The sequence below is a fragment of the Pseudopodoces humilis genome, chromosome 7, assembly GCF_049639895.1.
Source record: "Pseudopodoces humilis isolate 2021_Gansu_Grassland_sample_001 chromosome 7, ASM4963989v1, whole genome shotgun sequence".
Taxonomy (NCBI): Eukaryota; Metazoa; Chordata; class Aves; order Passeriformes; family Paridae; genus Pseudopodoces; species Pseudopodoces humilis.
Genome location: NC_142206.1, coordinates 8,354,990 through 8,379,118, shown reverse-complemented (window position 1 = coordinate 8,379,118; position 24,129 = coordinate 8,354,990). Strand labels below are relative to the sequence as shown.

Genomic DNA, 24,129 nt, shown 5'->3' with positions numbered 1-24,129 from the left:
CATGTCCCTCCTGTCCCAAAACCCCACTCAGGGTGAGGGGGCTGAACACCTCCAGCACTGCCCTCATCACCCTGGAAAGCCGCTCATCCCAAAATTCCCAGAGGACAAGCTCCAGGGCTCCACGTGCTGGTGGGTGCAGGGAGGAGGGGACAGGGAATAAATACCAGAGTGACTTTATTGGTGGCAGGGGGACAGCTGCCCTCCCCCTCCTCAGGGCCAGGCCTGCTGGTCCTGCAGACCCCCTTTTCCTCCTTTCCTTCATCCTCCTTGTCCTCCTCACAGAGTTCCAGGCACACCTGGCACCTGGAACCTGGGGCTGTCCGATGGCACTGCAGAGGGATCCTCATTCCCAGGGGATCCCTGAGCCTCAGGGCTGCCCGTGGGATCGGGGGGAGCTGTGGCCTCACAGCGGAGATCGGCAGGCACAGCGGGTGCCAAGGGATATCCAGAGGGACTGGGAGTGGTCAGAGGAGGCTTTCCAGCACCCCAAATTCCTGGAGAGGGGCCAAGGGGGAGTGTGGTGGGAAGCAGGAGCTGGGCCAGGCGGTAGCGGAGGTGTTGAGGGGTGCCAGGGGGTGAATCTTCAGGGATTGGGGACTGGGATGGGAATGGGGGTGAGGATGGGGACTGGGATGAGGATGGGGACTGGGATGAGGATGGGGACAGGGATGAGGCTGGGGACTGGGATGAGGATGGGGACAGGGATGAGGATGGGGACTGGGATGAGGAGGGGGACTGGGATGAGGAGGGGGACTGGGATGAGGATGGGGACAGGTCACTGCCCTGCAGCAGAAGCCGGATGTCTGTGGCTGACAGAGGGAGGATTTTGGTCAGCACCTTCCTCTTTCACCAGGACCCCAGTCTGGAGGGGTCAGATCCAGGTGCCAGGGGATGGATCTGGGGATCCCATTACCTGGGCAGGATGGGCAGCAGCCCACGGGCAGTGTGTGGGGCTCAGAGCAGGAGCGGGGACATGGCCTCTCCTCACAGCTCACCTCTCCAAGCTGGAAAAACAGGGATCAGCCAGCCCTGCCAGCCCTTCCTGGGATCCAGTGGCACTGGCACAGGCGCTCCATGGACACGGGCATCCCGTGGGAATGGGCAGGTCTCACCTGGCAGGTGCAGCGGGTACAGGGCTGTCCCTCGGGAATGAAGCTCTGGCCGTTCTCCACTTTCCTGCCCTGGTAGTTGCAGTCTGCAGGGACCAGAGGGGGTTTTGGGAGGCTCGGGGGGAATTTGGGGGGCTCGGTGGGATTTTGGGAGACCCGCCCGGGCTCGTACCCTCACAGACGGGGCAGCACCGACCCTCGGGGTGGAAGGGGTAGGAGCACACGATGGCACATTCCAGAGGCGAGCAGGCTACCGAGCCCAGCTGCGAGAGACGGGAGAGACCCCCGAGGGCCGGGCGTTAGGAACCCCGGAGCGCCCCCGGAGCTTTTCCCTGCAACGGAGCCAAAAACCGGGCTTCAGCCCATGGGGCGGGAGCCGCAAATCCTCTGGGAATGCCCGGCCCAGCCCTCACCAGGCAGATGCAGCTCAGGCAGGGATCCAGCGCCGACGGGAAGGTCTCGTTGTTGGAAAAGATCCTCCCCATGTAGGTGCAGCCTGCGGGGAGAGGGGCTCAGGCGGTCCCCGGGCGGCTCAGAATCCCGGAATTCCGGGCGCACGCTCACCTGCAGAGCAGTCGGGGCAGCACTGCCCGGGAATGCGGATGGGATAAGGACACGTCTCCACACAATCCGTGCGCTGGCAGCTCACGGAGCCGTCTGCCTGCAGGCGGGAACACCCTGACGGACACCTCGGGATTCCCAAACCCGCCGGATTTGGGGGATTTGGGGCCTGCCACGCCACGGGCATCCCGAGGGTGGGAATGGGGCAGGAGCCGTGCGCTAGGGCAGGGATAGGGAAGAGGGAATGAAGCAGAGCAGGTTCTCATTCACCTGGCAGATGCATAACTCACAGGGATCGCCTGGAGACCAGATCTGTCCAACGGGAAACTCCACGCCATTGTCATCCAGGAAGCAACCTGGGTAGTATCCCTGTTCCCAGCTGTCCCATAAAACCTACCCTTCCTGTCTCCAGGGGTTCCCTGTATTCCACCCTCCTTGTTCCTAGGTATTCCCCACCTCCCACCCTTCCTATCAGCAAATATCCCCACATCCCACCCTCCCTGTCTCCAGCTGTTCCCCCTCATCCCACCCTGTCCTTCCCCACACCCCACCCCCAAATGTCCCAACATCCCACTCTCCCCATCCCCAAGTGTCCCCCACATCATCTATCCCAGCATGTTCTTCCCATGCCATGCCATTCCCCTTTCCCCCAGCTTTTCCCCCTCATCCCTCTCCCTGTCCCTTCCTGCCCATTCCCAGCTCTGTCCCTTATCCCGACTCACCAGTGGGGGCCGGAGGGTCCCGGCAGGTGGAGCAGCACTGCCCAGGACCCAGGTGCCGCTGGTGCTGGGGACAATCCAGCACGGGGCAGGGAGTGAAGGAACATTCCACCTCTCCTCCCTGGGAACACGGGAATGGGTCACCTGCTGTCCCTACCATCAGCCCTGAGAAAAGCTGGGATGCCCCCAGCAGGTGCAGGGAAGCACTGGAGACTTCCCAGCTTTGGGGATCCTCATCTTTGGGGACATCCAGGACCCACCTGGCAGATACAGGTGGTGCAGTCGTCCCCATCCAAGCTGAACCGGGCTCCGTGTGCATACGTGCGTCCCTGGAAATTGCACTTATCTGGGAAAAGGGAAAGGAGCGGGGCTGTAGAGCCAAACACGGCTCTTCCCTGAGCCCCAGCCCAGCCCGGAGGTCCTCACTCCCCCAGACTAGGGGTCCTGGGATCACCTGGATTGCAGGAGCAGCAGTCAGCCAGAGAGGGACTGGGGCAGGATCCTGAGGGGCATTCTGTGGAGAGGCAGGAGACATTCCCGGCCTGTGGAGGGGGGCATGGGGCTGGGAAAGAGGACTCTGATTCCCCATGAAGGGATGATGGGAGGGTGTCATCCACTCCAGAGCATCCCAATCCATGGTTGAGCCAGGATGCAGGGTGAGGGTCCCCAGGGATAAGGGTCTCCAGGGCTGGGAGGTTCCCAGGGATGAGGGGGGATTCTCACATCCCAATCCAGCTCACCAAGCAGACACAGATGGTGCAATTCCCATCAGATGGGGAGAAGACATCGCCCTCGGCCCTGGCCACCCCCTTGTGCAGGCACCCTGTGAGCCATGGGGGTCAGGGGTGTCACCCTGGGAATTCAAGGGGGACCATCCCGGGAATTTGGGGGATCAGGAGACTGGGACTCACCCGTGCAGGTGGGGCAGCAACCCCCAGCTGGAGCGGGAAGCGGGTGGGAGCAGGGAACGGAGCAGCTCACAGTGTCACAGAGGACTCGTCCCCCCTGCCAGGACACGTGGTGGCTCATCCCAGGTCGGCATGGTGCCATGGGAAGGGGTGGGAGGACAGGATGCTCACCTGGCAGGTGCAGCTCTGGCATCCTGGCTCTGTCCAGCGAATGCCGGGCTCCCGAGGGATCCCCCGGTGCCAACAACGATGGGATGGTGGGATGGAGGTGCTGGGGGCTCCCATGGCATGTGGGGACGGCTCAGGGGACAGGGATGGGGAGGAGGGAGGGAATTGGGTACCAGGAGCTGCCACAGGGAGGTGGGGAGAGGGGGAGCCCCTCGGGAGCAGTTGGGAGCCAGGAGGGAGCAGGACAAGGGTGGGTGGATGCTGCAGGGATTGCAGGATGGGTGACGGGGCCAGGATAGATTTAGGGTACCCTAGGAAGGAAATCAGAAAGGCACAGACATCACTTGGAGAAGGCAGGGAGATGGGAGCATAGCACTCTTCTCCCCCAGCCAGGAGAAGGACACGGATACCTTCACAGGACACCCTGTCCGCACTGAGCCGGTATCCGGGGCGGCAGGAGCAGCGGAAGCTGCCGGGAATGTTGTGGCAGCTGTGCTGGCAGGAGCGGCGTGCGCCAGGCCACCGGCACTCGTCCACATCTGTGGGATAAGGGAATGTGGCAGGAGGTGCTGCACCCCAGGGCATGGCCCAGGAAAGAGCCTGGAGCACCGGGATGGGCCCTCAGCATGGCCCACACAGGGGTGAGGATGAGGTGGCAGCACTGTGGTCATGGGCTGATGGACACCTCCATCCCCTGGGATTTGTGGCATGATGAGGGAAGGGGTTCTGGCACAGTGCCCACAGGCTCACGGCCACCTGCATCCCTTGGGATTCATGGCATGGAGAGGGATGAGGGTTGAGCATGGTGCTCATACATGCAGGGGCTCAGTGGCCGCCTCCATCCCTTGGGCATGGAGAGGGAAAGGTGTGTGCTCAGGGGCTCAGGGCCACCTCCATTCCCCAGGGACTGATGGGAAGGGCCCCATCCCGGTGCTCACCCACGCAGGAATGCCGATTCCCGTGGAGGTGGTATCCAGGCCGGCAGGAGCAGCGATAGCTGCCCATGCTGTTCTCGCAGCGGTGCTGGCACGGCGTGGCCTGGCATTCATCCGTGTCTGGGGGTTGGGATGAGGGTCAGGATCCCTTGGGAGCCCCGGCCGCCCCCCCGGGACCCCGCGCACCCCGGCAGCTGCGGCGGTCAGCAGAGAGCTCCCGGCCGGCTCCGCACTCGCAGGTGAATCCGCCCTCCGTGTTCACGCACGTCCCCTCGCAGGCCGCGCTCTGGCACTCATCGATGTCTAGGGGGGATCAGGGAACGGTCAGGTTTGGGGTGTGGGCACCATCAGGATGCCCACTCCCATCAGGATGCCCACTCCCATTGGGAAATGCCATTCCTGCTCACCGGTGCAGCGGATGCCGTTGGCCGTCTCGGCCATGGAGAAGCCAACGGGACACACGCGGGCGACCTCCTGGCAGCCACCATGGTTACAGGACAGGTCGCAGCCGTACTCTCCGCATGTTCCCGGAGGTTCTGGGACACAAACACAGTGTCCATGAGGTACCCATGCCACCCCAGGACCAGCTGCTTCCCATCCCACTCCATGGATCCCCCATGGAAGGGGGCAGTGCCGGGGAGAGGTGATAAGGAGCCACGGCCACCAATCCATCTGCTGGGATTTGTGGCATGGAGAGGGAAGAGGGTTGGGCACGGTGCCCACGGGTTCATGGCCATCTCCATCCCTTGGGATTCATGGCGTGGCGAGGGAAGGGCACCTGGCATAGCCACTTCTGTCAGTACCTGGGCAGGTGATTCCCTGCTCTCCATCCGGGCACATGCAAAGGTTGGGAGCGATGCAGGAACCACCGCCACAGCCGAAGGAGCAGAGCGCTGTGGGAATAGGAGCTCTGGCAATAGGAACAGGAGCCCACGAGCCCCCCCAGACCCCTGTACTCACGCAGGGTGCACTTCCCGCTGCCCGGGGACACCATCCAGCCGGGACAACATCCGCTGCTGGAGCCTGGGAAGCAGATGTGGGGCCCCACGCGGCGCCTGTGGGACACCAGAGCCTGAGGCCACACTGTCCCGAGCCCCTTGCATGGAGCAAAGGTCCCAGGAACGCTAGGACAGGACAATCGGAGCGGTCAGGGCGTGCCCATGTACTGGGAAGCAGAGCATGGCAGGGGTCAGAGGATAAAGTGGGACAGAGAGGGACCGACCACTTCCCAGCCATGCGGAACCCCCCAGCACGTGGTGACGGGAGAAGCGTGCCCTGGCTGGACAGGGATACGGGGAGCAAGACAGGGATGTGGGGAGAAGGACGGGGATGCGGGGAGCAGCGTCATGCTGGACCTGGGAAGAGGGAGGGAATTGCGGGGTGCCAGCCCCTCCGGCTGGGACCTCTCCGGCCGAGCAGGGATAGCCGGAGCTCGGCACGCTGCCCATCCCAGGTGTAGCTGGAAGAGGGAGAAGGAAAAGGGAGGGGATCCAGCTACCTCTCTACGGCAAAGCTGGCCGGCTTCTTCCTCGCGGGATACACCCTGCCCTGGCCGCTGGAGAGGAACAGGGACACACAGGCAGCCTGGAAGAGCAGCTCCACCAACATGACAGGCGGCTCCAGCACGTCCCGGCGCCCGCCTTCCCGCCTGCCTTCCCGCTGGCCCTTGGCCCTGCTCCTCCTCCTCCCGCCGAGCCGGGAACAATGCGGGATTGGAGGGGGGCGAGAGCGGGGGGGGTCGCCAGCGGCACCCACCCAACCCCCCCCAAACCCACACGGGGGGTCTGGAGTCACCCCAAGGTTGTCCCGTTCAGCTGGGACGAGTGGTGGCATCCCGGCCATTCCTGTCCTGGCTGTGGGCCGGGGAAGGGGGTCCCCCCTAAGTTTGGGAAGCAGCGGGAAAGGCGTCCCCCCTTCTCTCCTTTCCCACATCTGGCAAAGCTCCGGCATGGCCTCTCCCCACCCCTCCTCCTTCTCCTGGAGGCGCTGGGCTGCTTTCCCAGCCCTGCACGGGGACCCAGGCGGCGGAGAAAGGGGCCAGGCGGAGCCGGGATGGTGGGGTGCATCCAGGAGCCAGAGGGATGCTGCGGGGCACCCCCGCTCCGGTGACCCCCAGATTCCCCCCGTGCCCCCATCCCAGGGCAGGGAATGAAGTGAAGATTGGAGGCAGGTAAATGATTGATCCCATGGAGCAAAGGGCACTGCTGCCTGCAAAATTCCCAATCCAGCATGGATTTCTCCCCCAAAAAATCCTGCCCAAGGTTTGGGATCACCCAAACAGCCCCCTTCCAAATGGAAACTCCGGGGGGGGGGGGGGGGGACGTCAGTCCAATTTTTTTAGGAACCCAATGCAACAGTGGGAAACTCCTGTCCTAAGGGAATGTGATCCCAAATATCTGGGAGGCAGCTCCATGACCAGTGGCAGTGTATAAACAATGATCCAGCCCTGGCCAGCAGCACTTTTATCCCAAAAAAAGCAGGGTGCCAACATTGCATTGGCACCAGCACCCCGAGTTTTGGTGGGAAAAGGAGAGCGCTTCCAGGATCCGGGCTGTGCCGCTCCCTGCGCCTCCCAAAATTTGGGAACAAGCTGCTCCAGGCAGGTAAACAGAGCCCAAGGTAATAAATGCAGCAGCACAGAGTCCAAGGTCACTCCCTGCTCCCCCAGCTCTTGGAAGAGATGTCCAAATATAGCCTTGTCCCTGCGGCCTCCTCTGAAAATAGGGGATGGAAGTGGGAGCCAGGGATGCTTCCAGCATGAACTGTCTCTGGGAGGGAAGGATTTGGGAAAAACACACACGGAATGGGACTTGGGGGCCACTTAACCAGGGCTTACAGGAGAAATCCAGGTTTGGGGGAGCATGAAAAGATCCAGGATAACCCCCAAATTCCATGAGAGATGTGAAGGAGGTGGGAGACCACGACAACTATTAATGAGTAGCCAGAGGCTGGAAAATCCAGCTTTCCCAAAAAATTCCATCACAATCTGCCTCTCCAGGCACTCACAGTGCCACTGGCAAACAGGCAAGGAACTAAAATTTCCTACGCATCCAAGAAAAGCCAGAAAAATGCACCTGGAAAACAGGTGTCCCCAAGATCCCAGAGCTGAAGATTTGGATATCATCATTCCTCAGGACACACATCTTTCCTCTTGGACTACTTTATTTGGTAAAACTCCAAAATCAGCAACAGCTTGAACTTCCCAGAACTTCCCGCCCTGAGCAAGGCATGGATCCTATGGAGACAGAGTTATCTCGCTCAGCTCCAGCCTCAGCTGCTCCTCCAGCTTTGATTCCCCTTCCAAAAAAAAAAAAAAACAAACCAGGATCAAAAGCGAAACCAAAAGCCAAAAAACGTAATAAAATATCTAAGGACACCAGGGAAAAGGGAATCGAGGTGAGGGCATCAGATCCCAGTGGATCACCCAAGGAAAGAGACAGTTCTGGGTACAGCCAAATCTGCAGAATCCACGAATCCCAGCAGCAGATGACTGACACCCCTCCAAATTCCTAACAAGCTGCTCCCCCTGTGAGATTCCGTCCCCCTCCGACCGCTGCTGCCGGTGTTGGGCACGGCCGGGGAAGGATTTCCCTTTGCTCCATGTGGAGAGGAGGAGTAGGGAACGATCCTGAATCCTGCTAATGGATCCGGGTCAGCTCCTCTACGATCTTTATGAGGTCGTCCACGGTGGCTTCCCTCTTCATCCCGCTTCCATCGTCAATCTGCACAGGGAGGAAAAGGCATTGGAGACATTGGCAGGTGCTAAAAAACATTCCCAGTAAATTCAGGAGGGTGTGGATTTAGGATTTTCCGGAGAGGCTATGGCTTCCCCATCTCTAGAAGTGGTCCAGGCCAGATTGGACAAGGCTTGGAGCAACCTGGAGGTGTCTTGAAGTCCCTTCCAACCCGAACCATTCCATAACTCTACAATTCCATGATTTACTGAGCCTGGATTTCTGAGCAAGGTCCTTGAAGGATCCAAGGCCACATTCCCAAGCTCACCTGCAGGTTTGCCACCACTTCCTGCATCTTGGGCCTGCTGATGTCCAGGAAACTCTCAATCAGGTCTCCATCAATGAATCCTGTGGCCGGTTCTGTCTTCCGTTCGGTGTGGAATGATCTCCAGGTGCCGCTGTCAAGGAGCCAAATCCACAGGAAATAACACCAGCCCTGACGTGATTAATGGTGGGATGGCAGTGCTGGGTTAATGCCTGGACTCTGTGGTCTCAGAGGGCGTTCCCAACTTTAATTCCATGATTTCCGAGGGCACCAGCAAACCCGCTCCTACCCACTCCAGCTGGTAAACCCCACCCAGCAGAGGCTCCTGGCTGGAATGTCAAAGGATATAAGGAATGCTCAATCTTCCCCACACTCTTGATGACTTTGTTGAGCCTGTTCTGCATGTCCAGGAGCAGGTTGTACCAGCTTTCCGACAGGGATGTCACCAGGCCTGCATGGGAATAACGGACATGGGAATATGGCAGGGGGTGGAGCTGGATGAGCTTTCCAACCCAAACCATTCCAGAATTCTGCAGGGAATCCTCAGCCCCTGCTCCTTACCGATCATGCCATTGACAGTGCCGAAGAGCACGGATCCCTGGGTGGGTGTGGAAGTCTCTCCCAAGTTCTGCATGACCAGGGATCCGTGGCAGAAGACATTGACGAACTCTCCGAGGTGGGATAATCCCACTTCCTGCAGGTGTTGCCTCTCCTCATCTGTCGTGGCCGCACTGGAATCCCAAACACTGCTCAGTCCCCGATGGGGGCACTCCAAAACTTTCCCTTGCTCACAAAAACTGGGAACACTCCTCCAGTTTTGCAGAAGATCCCATCACCCCATCCCATCCCATCCCCGTTCCCACTCCATCTGGCTCACCTGTCCTTCTGGCACACAAACAGATTGAAAGCGTTCTCCGCTCCCAAGAAATTATCATCATCCAGGATTTCCACGGCACTCATCCAGTTTGGATTGAAATCCCGGGCAATCTGGAAGGAGCCAAGAAGGGACACGCTGTGTCCAGGTGGCCTGGCCTGGGTTCCTGCATCCTCATCCCACCCAACACCAATATTCAGGAGCGAGGCAGGATCCAGCACGTCCCTCTCTGCTCCAGGACGCAGCTGAGTAGGAAAGGCACTCCTGGAGATGGTCCTAGTCCAAGTAGCACTTGGATAACATCCTGGGAAAGCGTGGAGCAGCCTATGCCAAAGCCACTCCAGCAATTTAAACCCCCATTCCAAGTGGACACCAGGCATCCCAGATGGCACCTCCCACCCACCAGGCACCAGCTGCTCTTCCCACAGCCAGTTCCCTGGAAACTGAGGGACTCCATCCCCACAGAAACCACAGGGATCCGTGTGAAACCTTATCCAGTCAAGCCAAACTCCTCCTTTTATCCCCTCCGACGCCATTCCCTGTGCCCAGAGCTGTTGGAACAGATTCCCGGCACCACTTCCATACCTCCTCGAAATTCCCTTCCATGGGTTTGTAGGCCAGGAGCAGCACAGAGCGCATGAGGTCTCCCACCAGGATGAAATCCCCCTTGGTTTTCAGGTACAGGGCCATGATGTTGTTGTAGTGGTTGCATTCCGTGCGCAATTCCTTCTCCGCTGTCCACTCGTACAGGCGGACCTGTGGGATGGGACACGGATTGGGATATTCCTCATGGGAGCTGGGATATGTTCTCAACAGACACCTGACTGACATCCAGATCCACAAACACACTCCCAAAGAAAGTCAGGGCCTTGCCTACCGTGCTGTTGATGCTGGCTAACAGCTTCCCGTTGAATTCCACCATGGAATACACGGCTCCCTTGACCTCCTTCTCAGCCAGGCTCTGCAGCTTCCCTGGAATAAAGCCAGGCATTACTTGGTTTATTTATCCAAAGGGTGGGAAGTCAAGGGGGTTCAGCTGAGCTGGCCTGAATTTTGCTTCCTAAAAAATTGTTTCTGAGGGGGACAAGTGACATGGAAAGCAAATCCCAGAATCCTGGCTGGTGAGGGATTCTTGGGTTTCTCTAGGAGACAGGGGGAAAGGGAACACAGCACATACAGATGCCAACAACAGACTCCTTGGGAAAAACTGCCTGCTCCTGGGATACAAGCCCTCTGGGGTCTGAGGAGCTCATCCCTGATCTCCCACCAAAAAACCCTGGATTTTTCCAGATAAGGACACCTTGTTCTTACCATCGGAGTAGTGGAAGACGACGATCCGGCCTTGCTTGGGTTCCGCTTCCTCGGGATACACCATGGCAGTGCCCACAATGAAGTAGGTGTTGGGATCCTTTCCCAGCTTGCAGGAGACCAGGCTGAGGGCATACTCATTTTGCAGGAACTGGTGAGCATGGAGCACTGGGAGGAAAAAAAAAAGCGGGAAAGGGAGAACAACTGGGATCCCAAAGTCCTTAAACTGAAAGCCTAAGACACATCCTAGAGATTCCCTGTCCTATTCCCCACCAACTTGTGCCATCAAAAATTGGTATTCCCTAAACCTTATGGCTGATGTTCCTCCAGGAAAATGCTTTGCTGAAGCTCCCATGGGCTTCTCCAGGATGGGAAAAGCTGGATTTTGGGATGAGACAGTTACCTTCAAAGGTGTGCTGGTCTATGATGAGCAGGTTATGCACTTCCACCTCCTCTCCGAAGGATGTCTCGTGCGGAGCTGTGCTGCTGGAAAACAGCTTGCTGGTGCTCACGCTGCTGGACAAGGCCTGGGAAACAGGAAAATCCATCACATCCCGGTGCTACTCTGGATACCCAGAGTACTCAGGCACTCAGTGAGTGGGAAAAGGGAAGGAAGAATGGGTGGAGCAAGGAATGAGTAAAGGGACACAATCCCTGGTCCTGCAGGGCTGAGTGATGGTGTTCATCTGAGTTTACACAGAGCTGTGGCTTCCAGAGCTAGATCCTTGGGAAAAGGACAACTTTGGAGACCACTAAGAAGTCTCTATGGGATATGGAAGGAGCAGCACCCAAAAATACAGGAACAATGGCTATGACCTCCCCTCGCAGAGATCCCACCATCCCATTCCTCTCCAGCTGAAGAACTGCATTGGGCTCACAGCTTTGGAAGGAAGGATTGTGAAGGAAAACCTGGATCAGGAATTCTGATCCCCACAGCGCAGGGATGACCCAGCCTGGTATCTCACCTGGGTGCTGGCGCTGGGTCTGAGTGCCGTGGTGCCCCCACTGGCATCCTGCACCTCGATCCGGCTGGAGAGCACCCCGAAACACTGGGATACCTCTTGGTAGCAGATTTTCCTGTGGGATAAACAGAGCCATGTGGGTGGGAGAGCCAGGAAAAGCCATTCCAAGAGCCCTGGAAGCAACAAGAACTGTTTGTTTGCTCCTGGGATGGCAACATCACCCCAACCCTTGTCCTGTGCAGCAGAGCACCCTGATCCCAGGAATCCTCATCCCAGGAATTCTCACCTGGGCGACTCATAGAGGGGAACAGTGCGGATGTGCAGCTTCTGGATCTCATCAATGGTGCCGATGGTCAGTGTGCTGTTGTTGGCCAAGGCCAAACTTGTGGGAAAAAAATCATGGAAAACACTGGGTGAAACAGCAAGAACCTCCCTCCCCTCCATATCCCCTAGGATCAGGAACCTGTGGCAGGCTCACCTGTCGGGATATCCATCGGAATTGAGGGGGCACATGTAGTTGACCTCCTTGAGGTTGACGTTGGAGAAGACCAGCTTGTGGTTGCTGCTGTAGATGACGGTGGGGCGGTCGGAGCAGGCAAACACATTGGTGGTGGACAAGGAGCGGAATGTCCTCAGCACTGTGGGCTGCGTGCCCAGGGTCACCTTCTTCCTGTCACTCAGCAAGCCTGGATTCAGAGGGAAAAGGGACTGGGATATGCCACAACACCTCAGGGAAAAAAGGAGTGCGGGTAAGCACATCCCAGATCTAAGAATCCATCTCCTTTTTCCAGTGTGCTGGAGAAACCCCCCAGCCCACAGCCAGTTGCACCTGAGCATGTGGCTGAGAAAGCAAGGAGGATCTTTCCCAAAAAACTGGAAAGGAGGGGAAAAGGTCACCTGTCTCGAGGCTGAGGCCAAAGTAGAAGAGAGCTCCGTCCCCCAGGGCACACAGGAGGTAGTGGCTGCTCTCGAAGGTCGTCATCAGGATGGAGCGAGGGATAATCTCTGTGGGAAGCAGGAAAAGGGATGGCTGAGGTCACTCAGAACATGGCCAGTGACCACTGCCACCCTTGGGAGGCTCCTACCTCCTCCCAGCATCTCCTTGTGCAGCAGCTCGAAGGATGGGAGCTTCAGGATGCGGGCAGAGATGTCAGTCCAGAGCCCAATGGCGCAGAGCGGGGACATCCCGTTGGAATCCCCCAGGGGGGTGATGTCCAGGCAGGCCACCTCGTGCTCCATCTCTGTGCAGCTGGGAGGAAGGAGGGAGGACAGGTGTCTGCCTGGATCCCAAATCCCAGCATCCCAAGAGCCCTCAGGATGTGAGCTCACCTGATCTGCCGGAGCTCCTGGGGCCGGATTTCCAGGTAGTACAAGGCTCTTCCCACGGCCACCACCACCTGATTGCTGTTGCAGGAAGCGACGCTGATGTTCTTCCCATTGGGCTCTTTCCACTCGCTCACCAGGGATTTGGGCTCCTGGCTGACCAGTCGCACCGAGGCAGAGGTGATCTGGGAAGAGAGACAGGAAAAATCATGGAAAAAGTGTTTCCAAGGTGGGTGGCACAGCAGGAACCTCTCTCTTTCCACATCCCTTAGAAACATGAACCCAGCATCCTGTTTGCTGATCCCATCAGCTCAAGGAAGCACTCCAACCTCTGCCCTGGATATGTCACGATCCATATGGCACCAGGAGAGCCATATCCATGTTCTCCTCGTGCTGGAATTACCTGGATCAGCTGCTGATGTGCCACATTGCCACAGAAGAACGTCTGCTGGTCATCCACAAATCCTGTGAGCTCCGTCTCTTCCACTTCCTCTCCGTTCAACATCAGAACCCTGAGCAGGGAAGGGAATTCCCATTAATTCCTGCTCTGATGTGGGGCTGGGAGTCTGGATCAGCTCATCCCACTTTTACCTGGTCTGGCCAACAAAGGACAGCACCAAGGTGTTGTCCGTCTCCCGGTGCGGATCCGACCTCAGTGGCCACAGTCCTGCAACAAGGAGGCCACAGTTCTTCACACACTCCCTCACAATTCCACATCCCAACCTCATCTGTGCCCACCATGTCCCCTGTCAGGCTGTGGAACACCTCCCACACCTTTAATTCCCGGCAGGTCGATGCTGGCGTGCTCATGGATCCCGATGCCGTTCCGGATGATCCGCAACGATCCCTCTTTGAAAGCCCCGGAGCAGGTGACCAGCTGGAAGAAAAGCAGATGGACTTTACCAGCCATGGCTGGGAAGCTCCCCCACTCTTCTCTGGGATCATGGAAATGCAGAACCCATTCTAGAATCATGGAATCCTGGAATGGTTTGTGTTGGAAGGGACCTGAAAGATCCACCAAGGCCAGGATGGGCAGGGCTTAGAGCAACCTGGTCTAGTGGAAGGTGTCCCTGCCCATGGAACGAGATGATCCTTAAGGTCCCTTCCAACCCAAACCATTCTGGGATTCCATAATTTTATGGACACACTCAGCCAAAAATTCCCAGCAGTGAGGAGGGAGAAGCAGGAATGTTACCTGGCCTTGGCCTTGTCTCTCCAGGTCCACCACGCACATGTCCACAATGGGCCCGAGGTTGGTGAAGGTCTCCATGGCCACCACGTAGGATCCCTGCTCGTTGCTGTCCACATTGAGCTGGAATAAATACTGGAATCAATTCTTGTCTTTTAAGGAGCAGGACAGGGAAAGGGCAGGCAAAGAGAAGACAGGAAAATGTGTCCACATCTCCAGGTTTTGATGGAAATCAAGTCCTGTGGGAACTCACAACCAGGAGCTGCCACGTACCTTCACGAGCTGGGAATCTCCAAGCCTGGAGCCAACAAACACCACTCCATTATCCAGGTAGGTCAGGCACTCAGCAATGGATGTCTGGAAAATGGGAAGAGGCAGGTGACCCACCAGTGGCACGGAAAGGTCCTGGCACGCACACACACACCTTCCACCACTAAGCTGTTATCCAACAGAAAAACCATTGGCATGGGAAGGGAATTTAATCCCTCCATAAATCCCAAAGAGTCCAAGCTCCTCCCAGTGCAAGTACCAGGGAAAAAAAACGGGAAGAAGATGTAAGTTTTAAGTGCCCACAGGGAATTTTCCCAACAGTTCAGGGCTGTGACAAATGTGAAGCATCAACATCTCCAGCTCCCAAAATTCCCACTCATTCCTAAACGAAGCCTTTCCAGACTTGGGAGAATCCCAGGCAAGTACCAGGGATGGCCCAGGTGATTCCTACCTCTCCCAGCAGCTCCACACGCAGATCCTTCAAGGTGACAGTGCCATCCATCTGCTCTTCCTTCTCCAGGAGCAGCATGAAGAGCCGCCCTTCCATGTCTCCCAGCAAATACCGCGATCCGTTGGGATCCACACGGTTGTGGCATACGATGGTGCTTTGCTGCAGGGAAAGCAGGGAATTCTAGGATTCCACTGGAACAGCCCCAGACTGGTCCCCAAAAGGTCTGTGCAGGTGATGCGCACCCAGCTCCAGTATCCCATACACTCCAGATCCCAGGAGCGGACTGAGACCTTCAGGCACCAATATTCCTGTTTCTCCCCCAAGATTTTTAGCCTGTCCTTATTTCCATCTTAAAAGGACCTTTGGATGGCAATTCCAGCCCTCTTTCAGCTCGGAGCAGCACCTCAGCCATGCCATTGGTGCTTCCTCCTCCAATTAAACGTGGGAAGTGACCTGTTATTCCCACAAAACCCACAAGTCCAAATGCTGTCGTGAAATCTTTAAGCCTTTTCTCCTCCAAACAAGTCTCCAAGGGGCTCATCCATGTTTTCCACTGCCTGAAATGAAACCAGGCTCTGCCCTGGAATTGTGCCCAGACCATGCACTAATTCCTAATTAATCCCATTCCCTGGGGCCCAAACAAAATCCCAAGAACTCTACAGAAAGGGGAGGCACACAGGGACCATGGATGTCCCTTGATCCGCAAAAACAGTGACCAGAAAGCCAAACCTCTGGAAGTCCAAGTAAGTGGCACTGTTAAACCACACCTGGGACAACAGGGGTTTGAATTCCTGGCTGAAAGGGCTGGGAAAGGAGGGGATTTTTGGGATGCAGTCCTGGATCCTCTCACCTTGATGATGGGAGGAGCGATAGCCAGATATTTATCCCCATTGTGGTAGGTGATGGATTCCTGTCCGATGATAATGGCGCCTCCAAAGGGCTCTGGCACTGTGGGACACACAACAAACATGAGACAACCTGCCTGGAAAACAGGAGCCATCCAGCCTGGAAAAACATGGGAAGATCTTTTACAAACAAGGCCCAACCTGCGATGACCATGGAGGCTTCGGCCTCCACATTTTCCTGCTTCCAAGGGCCTTTGTTGAATTCCTTCTCCCGCAGGGACACCTCGTATGTCTTCACATGGCGGCCCTGGGGATCCTGGAAGAGAAGCAAAAGTGGATGAGATTCCAGAAGTGAGAACGTTCTGCCTCATCTCCTGCAAAAACACCATTCCAGGGAGCTGCTGAGGCTTCCCACCTCCTCATCCTCCCTCATATTCACATGCCACCATTCTCCCAAATTTTTCCTTATATCAATACTCCCTGAGGAAATCCCTGTGCCAAAAAAAGACTGGAAAGTGTTTTTCCATTGTTTTACAAGTGATATTCTGGAATTTGTGTTCCTCTGATAACCTGGGAACAAGAGGTGTAATGGAGTATCATCCCCTCCTCCAGCTCCTGCAAACATTCAGGAATTCAGGGGGTTTTATCCCTGTGGTTTCAGAACTTCCCACAAATTATCCCAGCCCCTGCTGTCCTATTCAGACCAGGTCCTGGAATAATGGGTAATAAACAGAGAAAGAATCTAGGAAACAGCTTGGAAACATCCTGCTCTCCATAGGGTCAGGATCATCTATTGGATCGAAACAATCCGGAACTTTATGAGTCAGAACTGACATCCTGCTCCTGCTCCAAGCTGTTTTGACGTGGATCATGGAATCATTAAAGCTGGGAAAGCACTTTTCCAACTGTTCCCCTACAGGTATGTGGTGACAAAGTGGCTTCCTCCATCCAGGAAGTTTGGGGGGGATCCATCAATGCCCAAACAGGGATTAATGGAGCCACTGCTGGCATGGAATTTCAGCTAAGCCTGGGAAAGCCTGGAATTTAACAAAGGAAAGCTAATCCCTTGTTCACTCAGCACAGCAAAGGCTCTTTGGATCAAAACAGGCATCCAGAGAAGGCCTTGAATGCTCTCTCCATATGGAGCCAGGTGATGGGAGTGGTCATGAATCTTCTTTACACACCTGGAATCACCTCCCAAAAATACCAAGAACGGCACTACCTTATTTTTTAAGGAAAGGCTCAAGTCTTGCTATGGGAAACAACTGTTTGTGGATCTTGCTGGAAAGATCCCTAAGATCCCCCTGGGGTTTTAACAAGGAAAATTCCCATCCAAGGCAGGGCTGCCCAGGAATCCTGTGGGAAAGCGCTTCTTCCTCCCTCCCAGAGTTGGAAAAAGGCAGCATGGAGGAATGTGGAGGAGATGGAATCATCCCTAATTCTGCCTTCCAAAAAGCCTTTGGAAAACCTTGGGAGCCCTTGGCTCCACCTGGGTTATCCATGGATAAGCAGGCACCTGGTAGACGAAGCAGATGGTGGGAGCTTGGCAGCCATAAAGGAATTTCACGTCGATGACCTGGAGCTCTTCCAGGCGGATGTTGAAGGCCTTTAATTCCTTGTTCTCCCGATCCAGGGGGATGACCTTGAAGAGGCCATCGTAGAGCCGCAGCCCGATCATCCGGCACTCGGGGTCAATGATCCCGATGATCCCCGTCTCCGAGGGGCGGCCAATGCGATCCTGAGGGAAAATTCCAGAGAGAAGGGAAAGAAAAAGGTGACTAGTGCCAGGACAATATCCCTGAAAAACAAGGACAGGAGTTGCCAGCCCTTAGGTGAGGAATGGCTCCTTGCACACTTCCCAAAAGGCTTGAGAATTCCAGCTGAGAAGCCACCAAGGAGGAGGAGACGCCTTTCCAACTGCTACACCTGGCAGAGCTCCCACACCACACAGCTTCACCACAGATTCCCACAGGACTCATTTCCCAGGGAAAATTCAGCCTCAAAAGGAGTTTAGGCTTTAATTTTCCTTAGATATAATTTGTTATTCCACAAGGTCTCCCAAGAACATAGCTGAATCCATAGGGACACGGCTTGGAGCATCCTGGTCTAGCGGAAGGTATCCGTGGCAAGGGGTGGAATGAGATGATCTCGAAGTCCCATCCATCCCACACCATTCCAGGATTCCATGTGCTGGTTCAAATGAACCCATTCCCATTGGAAAGAAATCCTTCTCTGTGAGAGTAATGAGGCCCTAGAATGGATTTCCCAGAGAAGCTGTGGCTGCCCTATCCCTGCAAGTGTTCCAGGCCAGGCTGGATGGGGCTTGGAGCAACCTGGGATAGCACAAGGTGTCCTTGCCCACAGAAGGGAACTGGATGAGCTTCAAGGTCTCTTTTCCAACCCAAACCATCCCAGAATTCCACGAATCCTCCCAGAGACCAAGACTAACTCTGGAAACGTCCTGTGACTGCAGGTGACCCATCCCAGATCCAGCAGACGGCAAGGAACCACCAACAGAACAACAGAAATCCAACACCCTGCTGCACCAGGAAGGCAGAGCCATCCCTAGGGAAGGGAATTCCCATTCCAGGTGCTGCATTCCCCCTCACCTGCACATTTCCATGGGCACGGGTGATGATGTCAATGCTATCCCCGTTCTGCTTGTATTCCAGGATGCAGGCATTGTACTTGGCCGTCAGGATGAACAGCAAATCCTTGCTCTCCCCCTGCCCGAAGAAACACGGACAATGCAAATTCCAGGGGCAGACATTCCCATCTCACCCCGCCCAGGTGGGCACAGCTCCATCCCTGCTCTGCCAGCACCCACCTTGGGGCGGAAGAGCTCCATGACGGCGGTTTTTCCATACATTCCCACTTCCTTGACGGGCCGCAGCCCCTCGGCTGTCACCACGTAAATCTCCAACCGGGTGTTCTTGGCAATCAGCAGGTTCAGGTCCTCCGCAGAGGTGAAGTGTCCTGGGAAAAGAGGGAAGGAATCCCAGAGGAGAGATCAGCTGGTACCTCGGAGTGCCAGACTGCACTTCCACAGCCTCCCCAGAGCATCCCAAAATCCCGGCACCGTGCTAAACACCCTCAGCAACTGCTTTCTCTCAGCCTGCACACCTTGTTTTTTCTGCAGAAATGCTCTTCCCACTGTCTTTCCTCAGCAATCCTCATTCCTGGGGTCTCTTCCCACCACACCCAGCACCCCCAGGGCTCTTGACGCTCCCATAGCTTCCCCAAATCCCACTCTCTCTCACTCCTGTTACGGATTTCTGAAGTACTTTCATCTTTCCTCTACTCCAAAATCCTCCAGTACCCCTATACTGGCATGCAAATATCAAATACAAAAATCCTCCGGTATCCCAAAACCCTCCGGTAAACCACAATCCCCGGTACCCCCAAACGCCCCCGTACTCCAAAACCCACCCGTGAACCCCACACCCCGCCCTACCCCAAAACCCTCCCCGTACTCCCAATCCCTTCCCGGTGCCCCAAAAGCCCGCCAGGACACCCGGCGCCCCCCGGCACCTCCATCCCCCTCGTGTCCCCCGTACTTCCAGCCCCCCATTACTCCATAATCAGCCGCCCCCCCAAAACGGGTGTTCCCGTCACCCCCCCCCCCACCCCGCCCCGCGGTACCGGTGACGCAGCCATTGACGGCCGTCGGCTTCTGCGCCGTCACCACGTAGTTGTAGGACATGTTGGGGGAACCGGGAGGTCCCGGGGGGGCGCGGGGGAAACCGGGGGGGGGAACGGAGAGCGCGGCCTCTCTGCCGCCGTCGCCGCCACTTCCGGGAAGTGGGTGCACTGGGCCGCTCTAGCCCGCCGATAAGACTCGGGAGGAGGAGACGAGAGGAGCCGCTCTAGCCGGCTGGGAGGACCGCGAAGAGCAGACGAGAGGAGCCGCTCTAGCCGGCTGGGAGGACCGCGAAGAGCAGACGAGAGGAGCCGCTCTAGCCGGCTGGGAGGACCGCGAAGAGCAGACGAGAGGAGCCGCTCTAGCCGGCTGGGAGGACCGCCAAGAGCAGACGAGAGGGGCGGCTGGAGGACCCTGGAGAGCGCAGGTGTGGCGGGGGATGCGCGGGCGGTCTCCCTCAAAACCCGGGGGTCCCGCGGTGATCCCGCCCTGATCCCACGCCGTATCCCGAAGGGAGGACCCCGCATGGGAGAGTGCAGTCCCCTCCCTGCAGCTCTGTGGCCCTCGAAAGCTGGAGTGTGGATCCGTCTAGGGCCTGCTCTTGAGAGGAGTGCGAGTCCCCCTATCACACAAAAAAGGGGTCCCTGTTTGGGGGTGGTCCCATCCTGATTTCCCGCCTCAAAAGGGGGTCCCACTTTGAGGTGGGAGGAGCCATCAAGGTCCTCTCTCATCCCAAAATGGGGTCCCTGTTTAGAGGTTATCCCATCCTGGTACCTCATCCCAAAAGGGGGGCCTGGCTCATGTGGGGAGCGGTCCCATCCTGGCTCCTCATCCCAAAAGGAGCTCACTGCTTGGGAAGGTGTCCCTGTTTGGGAACAACTCCAACACCAGCCCCATTCCCACGAGACACTCCCCATAGCATCACCATCACCTGAGACACCATACCACCCCACCCCCTTCCCAGCCCCACCTCTCCAGACCGCTGTCCATTAAACACTGGACCTTGCCCTCTTTCCGGACAGATTCCATCTTTGGATCCGAGTGCTGCGCTCCGCTTCCATGGAGGTGAGCCTGGAGCAGGTGTGTTGTCATTCCTGTGGGGTTGGCATTCCTCCTTTCACCCACTGCTCCCCATTTTCCCCCCAGGTCCCCAAAAAGCTGGTGACGACGGTCTCCGGCTGTGCCGACGATGCTCTGGCCGGGCTGGTGGCCTGCAATCCCGGGCTCCGGCTGCTCCAGGGACACCGGGTGGTCCTTCGGGATGACCTGCCAGCCATCCGTGGCCGTGTGGCCCTGCTCTCTGGGGGGGGCTCCGGCCACGAGCCTGCCCACGCAGGTGAGACCCCCCTGTCCCACCTGCACTCCCCACCCACGGGCAACGGGGCTGAGCCCTCTTCCCTCTCCACAGGCTACGTTGGGAAGGGAATGCTGACCGGAGTGGTGGCCGGAGCCGTGTTCGCATCCCCATCCGTGGGCAGCGTCCTGGCAGCCATCCGGGCTGTGGCACAGGCCGGAGCAGGTTGGGAGCACACTGGGGTGGAATTTTGGGGTTCCTCCCTCCAGTGCTGCGTCATTCCCATTGTCTCTACATCCATCCTGCAGCCGGGATCCTCCTGATCGTGAAGAACTACACTGGGGACCGGCTGAATTTCGGGATGGCCCTGGAGCGGGCGCGGGCTGAGGGGGCCGACGTGCGGATGGTGGTGGTGGGCGACGACTGCGCCTTCGCCACGCCGGGGAAAGCCGGGCGCCGTGGGATCTGTGGCACTATCCTCATCCACAAGGTTCTGCTGGGACCCTTTATGGGGATTTGGGGAATTCTGGGGGGTCGCTCACCCTCTGTGCCCGGGACAGGTGGCGGGAGCTCTGGCTGAGGCGGGAGCGAGCTTGGACGAGATCGAGAAGAAGGTGACAGCAGCTGCCAAAGTCATGGGTGCGTTGTGTTATCCCATGGGAATGCTATCCTGTGTCCCCCAGCCCCTGAATCACAAAAATCCTCCTAGTTTTAACAGAACATTTCCACCTGCACAGGTACCCTGGGTCTCAGCCTGTCTCCCTGCAGCATCCCAGGATCCAAGCCCTCGTTCCAGCTGGCTGAGGACGAGATGGAGCTGGGGCTGGGTGAGGAGCGGCCCCTCAGTGTTCCCCTCGGGTCCCTGGAGGGTCCGAATGTCCCCGTTCCCCCGGGGAGGCGTCACCAGGGCTGGCATGTCACACGGCCCTGTCTCCGTAGGCATCCATGGTGAGGCTGGAGTGCGCAGGATGAAGGTGAGGGGGGAATTCTGCTGCTTCCTCCTCATTCCCAGATCTCCCTAGTTCTAGACCTCCCCACTCTGCTCTTCCCCTGCTCTGTGTCCCCTCCAGGTGCTGCCAGCGGATAAGGCTGTGGAGACGATGCTGAAGCACATGACGGATCAATCTAACGCTTCCCACCTGTCCCTGACCCCTGGTGAGACCCCCAAACCCTCTGTGCTCCCCCAAATCCCTCAGATCCCTGTCTCATCCTGCCCCCCATCCTGCAGGATCCTCTGTGGTACTTGTGGTGAACAACCTGGGTGGATTGTCCTGCCTGGAGATGGGAATTGTGGCTGGAGCTGCTGTGCGCTCCCTGGGTGAGTGCAGAGGGGAGCTTGGGATCCTATTCCCTGTCTCTGGCCGCTCTGGAATGTCCCCTTCTCGACCCTGGATCCCACAGAGAACCGAGGGATCCGCATTGCCCGGGCCTTGGTAGGATCCTTCATGACGGCGCTGGAAATGGCTGGAGTCTCCCTCACCCTCATGCTGGTGGATGAGGAGCTGGTGAGGCTGATTGGTGAGTTCCTGGTGGGAATGCAGCCTGGGATTGGGGCATGGGGGTTCCCATGTGCTGGGTGACGGGACACAAGGTCAGTGGGATGTCTGGGGGTGGAATTCCTGGCTGCTGGGTGTGCCAGTGAGGATCCAGTGGGATCCTGAGCCACCACATGTCTCTGGCTCTTCCAGATGCCAAGACCACGGCCATGGCGTGGCCCAACATTCTCACGGGACCGGCGACCACCCGGAGGGAGGAGGTGCCAGCTCCAATAGAGGGACCCAGGAAGCTGCGGGAAGAGACTGGAACTGGTACAGAGCTCCCGTCCCTTGTCACATCCCCCCTGTGCCTCAGTTTCCCTTGGGAATGTGCAGGGATGCATCTCCTCTCCTCAGGCCCTGGCACAGCGCGGGTGGAGCGGGTCCTGCAGCGGGTGTGCAGCACCTTGCTGGACATGCAGGATAAGCTCAATGAGCTGGATCGGGGAGCAGGCGACGGGGACTGCGGCCACACTCACGCCCGGGCAGCCCAAGGTGGGTGTGGGAGCCATTATCCAGGGAATTGTGAGGAATGCTGCCCCAATGGCAGCTCCCAGGAGCGGGGAGTTCCCCAGGACATCCTTTCTTGGGACTAAGGAAACCTGGGGTGCCCCTTCCTGTAATTGTATCCTGGAATGTCTCTGCATGCAGTGGCAGCTTCCCTATGGAATTGAGGACTGTCCCCACGAGGGACAGAGGACTCCAGGGCCACCCCCATCCCGTTGTCCCTTCCATTCCCACAGCCATCCAGGAATGGATGCGCTCCCGGCCGCCTCCAGCGGCTCCAGCCCAGCTGCTCTCTGCCCTGGCTGATGTGCTGCTGGAGCAGATGGGAGGCTCCTCTGGAGTGGTGAGTGGGAATGGGAATGGGAATGGGAATGGGAATGGGGGGACACACCTGGCTGCCTTTCTGGGATGGGATTGACACTATTCCCAAAGCTTTACGGGCTCTTCCTGACGGCGGCTGCCCGGAGCCTGCGCGGCCGCAGCGATTCCCCGGCGTGGGCTGATGCCATGGATGCTGGGATTGAGGCCATGCAGAGGTCAGTGCCAGGGGCTGTGGTATCCAAATTTCCCCTGGGAATCCCAATCCCCCCTGAATTTCCCTGCATCCCCCACAGGTACGGAGGAGCCGCACCAGGAGACCGGACAATGGTAAGTGCTGAAAGAGCCCGAGAACCAGGGAGGCTTCCAGGGGGATGTCAGGGAGTTCCCACCTGGTCTCAGCCCTGGCTCCCAGACTAATCCCACTTTTCCCAGCTGGATTCGCTGTTTGCAGCTGCACAGGCTCTGCATTCCCTGCGCAGTCCTGGTGCTGACCCGCTCCAAGTGCTGGCAGCAGCCGTCCAGGTATGGAGAGCTGGGAGCTGGGATGGTGGGAAAATTGGGTGGGAATCCCTGATGTTATCCTGGAAAACACCCTGTTTTCCCTGGCAGAGGGCGGAGGTGGCAGCAGAAGCTACCAGGCACATGGAGGCTGGGGCGGGCAGAGCCAGCTACATCCGCTCATCCCGGCTGGAACAGCCCGATCCCGGGGCTGTGGCCGTGGCAGCAGTGCTGGGAGCAGTGCTGGAGGGGCTGCGAGACCCCCTGGGCACCCCCCAGTAATGACAGGTGTATTCCCAAAAATCTGTGTCCCCTCGTAGTGATAGAGATGTGTATCCCAATAAACTCTGGTGTTCTTTCAAGGATGTTTCCCAATAAACCTGAGGATGTGGCCCCCAGTAATCCTCTGTGTCCCCCATGCTAGCTTGGAGGAGTGGGATGGTGGACCTTGAGGGTGTGGGGGTGCCCCTCGTTGCTCCAGGCTGGGAAGGGAGGTGGGAACAGGGATCCTGTGACTGGGGGAGGAAGGAAACCCAGGGTGTGGAGGGGAAACCACAGCACTCACATGGCTCTGGGCACGGGGTCTGGGGGGGATTCTGGGAAAGGAGCAAAGGAGAAGTGGGGATGGGGCAGAGCATGATCCCAAATCCCGTGGGGTGACCGCGGGAAGCTGTCCCATGTCTCCAGGGAGCCAGCGAGGACAAGCCCTTGGA

General features: G+C 57.7%; 3 protein-coding genes across 3 annotated transcripts; 1 reads left to right on the top strand and 2 right to left on the bottom strand.

The window, feature by feature from the left end:
* Positions 1–255: 255 nt before the first annotated feature.
* Positions 256–6,008, bottom strand: VWCE (von Willebrand factor C and EGF domains). Its single transcript, XM_088057870.1, has 20 exons — positions 5,899–6,008; positions 5,361–5,455; positions 5,204–5,293; positions 4,808–4,936; positions 4,587–4,703; positions 4,404–4,520; positions 3,876–4,004; positions 3,469–3,776; positions 3,301–3,394; positions 3,130–3,212; positions 2,844–2,931; positions 2,650–2,735; positions 2,393–2,510; positions 1,941–2,026; positions 1,674–1,770; positions 1,523–1,605; positions 1,282–1,372; positions 1,113–1,195; positions 914–1,004; positions 256–809 (listed from the first exon to the last, which is right to left on the bottom strand). Exons 1-20 carry the CDS (start codon positions 6,006–6,008, stop codon positions 277–279), a joined length of 2,628 nt encoding a protein of 875 aa, XP_087913996.1. The 3' UTR covers positions 256–276.
* A 1,536-nt stretch (positions 6,009–7,544) lies between these two features.
* Positions 7,545–19,403, bottom strand: DDB1 (damage specific DNA binding protein 1). The gene is made up of 27 exons (XM_005528965.3): positions 19,264–19,403; positions 18,449–18,597; positions 18,231–18,347; positions 17,138–17,359; positions 15,823–15,937; positions 15,627–15,724; positions 14,777–14,935; positions 14,329–14,412; positions 14,062–14,178; positions 13,641–13,743; positions 13,458–13,533; positions 13,270–13,378; positions 12,873–13,051; positions 12,629–12,792; positions 12,441–12,548; positions 12,022–12,229; positions 11,830–11,925; positions 11,547–11,658; positions 10,985–11,108; positions 10,585–10,749; positions 10,151–10,245; positions 9,859–10,029; positions 9,277–9,386; positions 8,961–9,130; positions 8,748–8,850; positions 8,403–8,526; positions 7,545–8,122 (listed from the first exon to the last, which is right to left on the bottom strand). The coding sequence occupies exons 1-27, from the start codon at positions 19,322–19,324 to the stop codon at positions 8,039–8,041; spliced, it is 3,423 nt and encodes a 1,140-aa protein (XP_005529022.1). The 5' UTR covers positions 19,325–19,403; the 3' UTR covers positions 7,545–8,038.
* Positions 19,404–19,597: 194 nt separating this feature from the next.
* Positions 19,598–23,778, top strand: TKFC (triokinase and FMN cyclase). The gene is made up of 18 exons (XM_014257845.2): positions 19,598–19,688; positions 20,284–20,326; positions 20,408–20,597; positions 20,670–20,780; positions 20,864–21,045; positions 21,116–21,194; positions 21,293–21,382; positions 21,495–21,529; positions 21,626–21,710; positions 21,784–21,873; positions 21,957–22,073; positions 22,244–22,363; positions 22,448–22,585; positions 22,834–22,940; positions 23,030–23,133; positions 23,212–23,245; positions 23,351–23,440; positions 23,528–23,778. The coding sequence occupies exons 2-18, from the start codon at positions 20,321–20,323 to the stop codon at positions 23,696–23,698; spliced, it is 1,749 nt and encodes a 582-aa protein (XP_014113320.2). The 5' UTR covers positions 19,598–19,688; positions 20,284–20,320; the 3' UTR covers positions 23,699–23,778.
* The last annotated feature ends 351 nt before the right edge of the window (positions 23,779–24,129 follow it).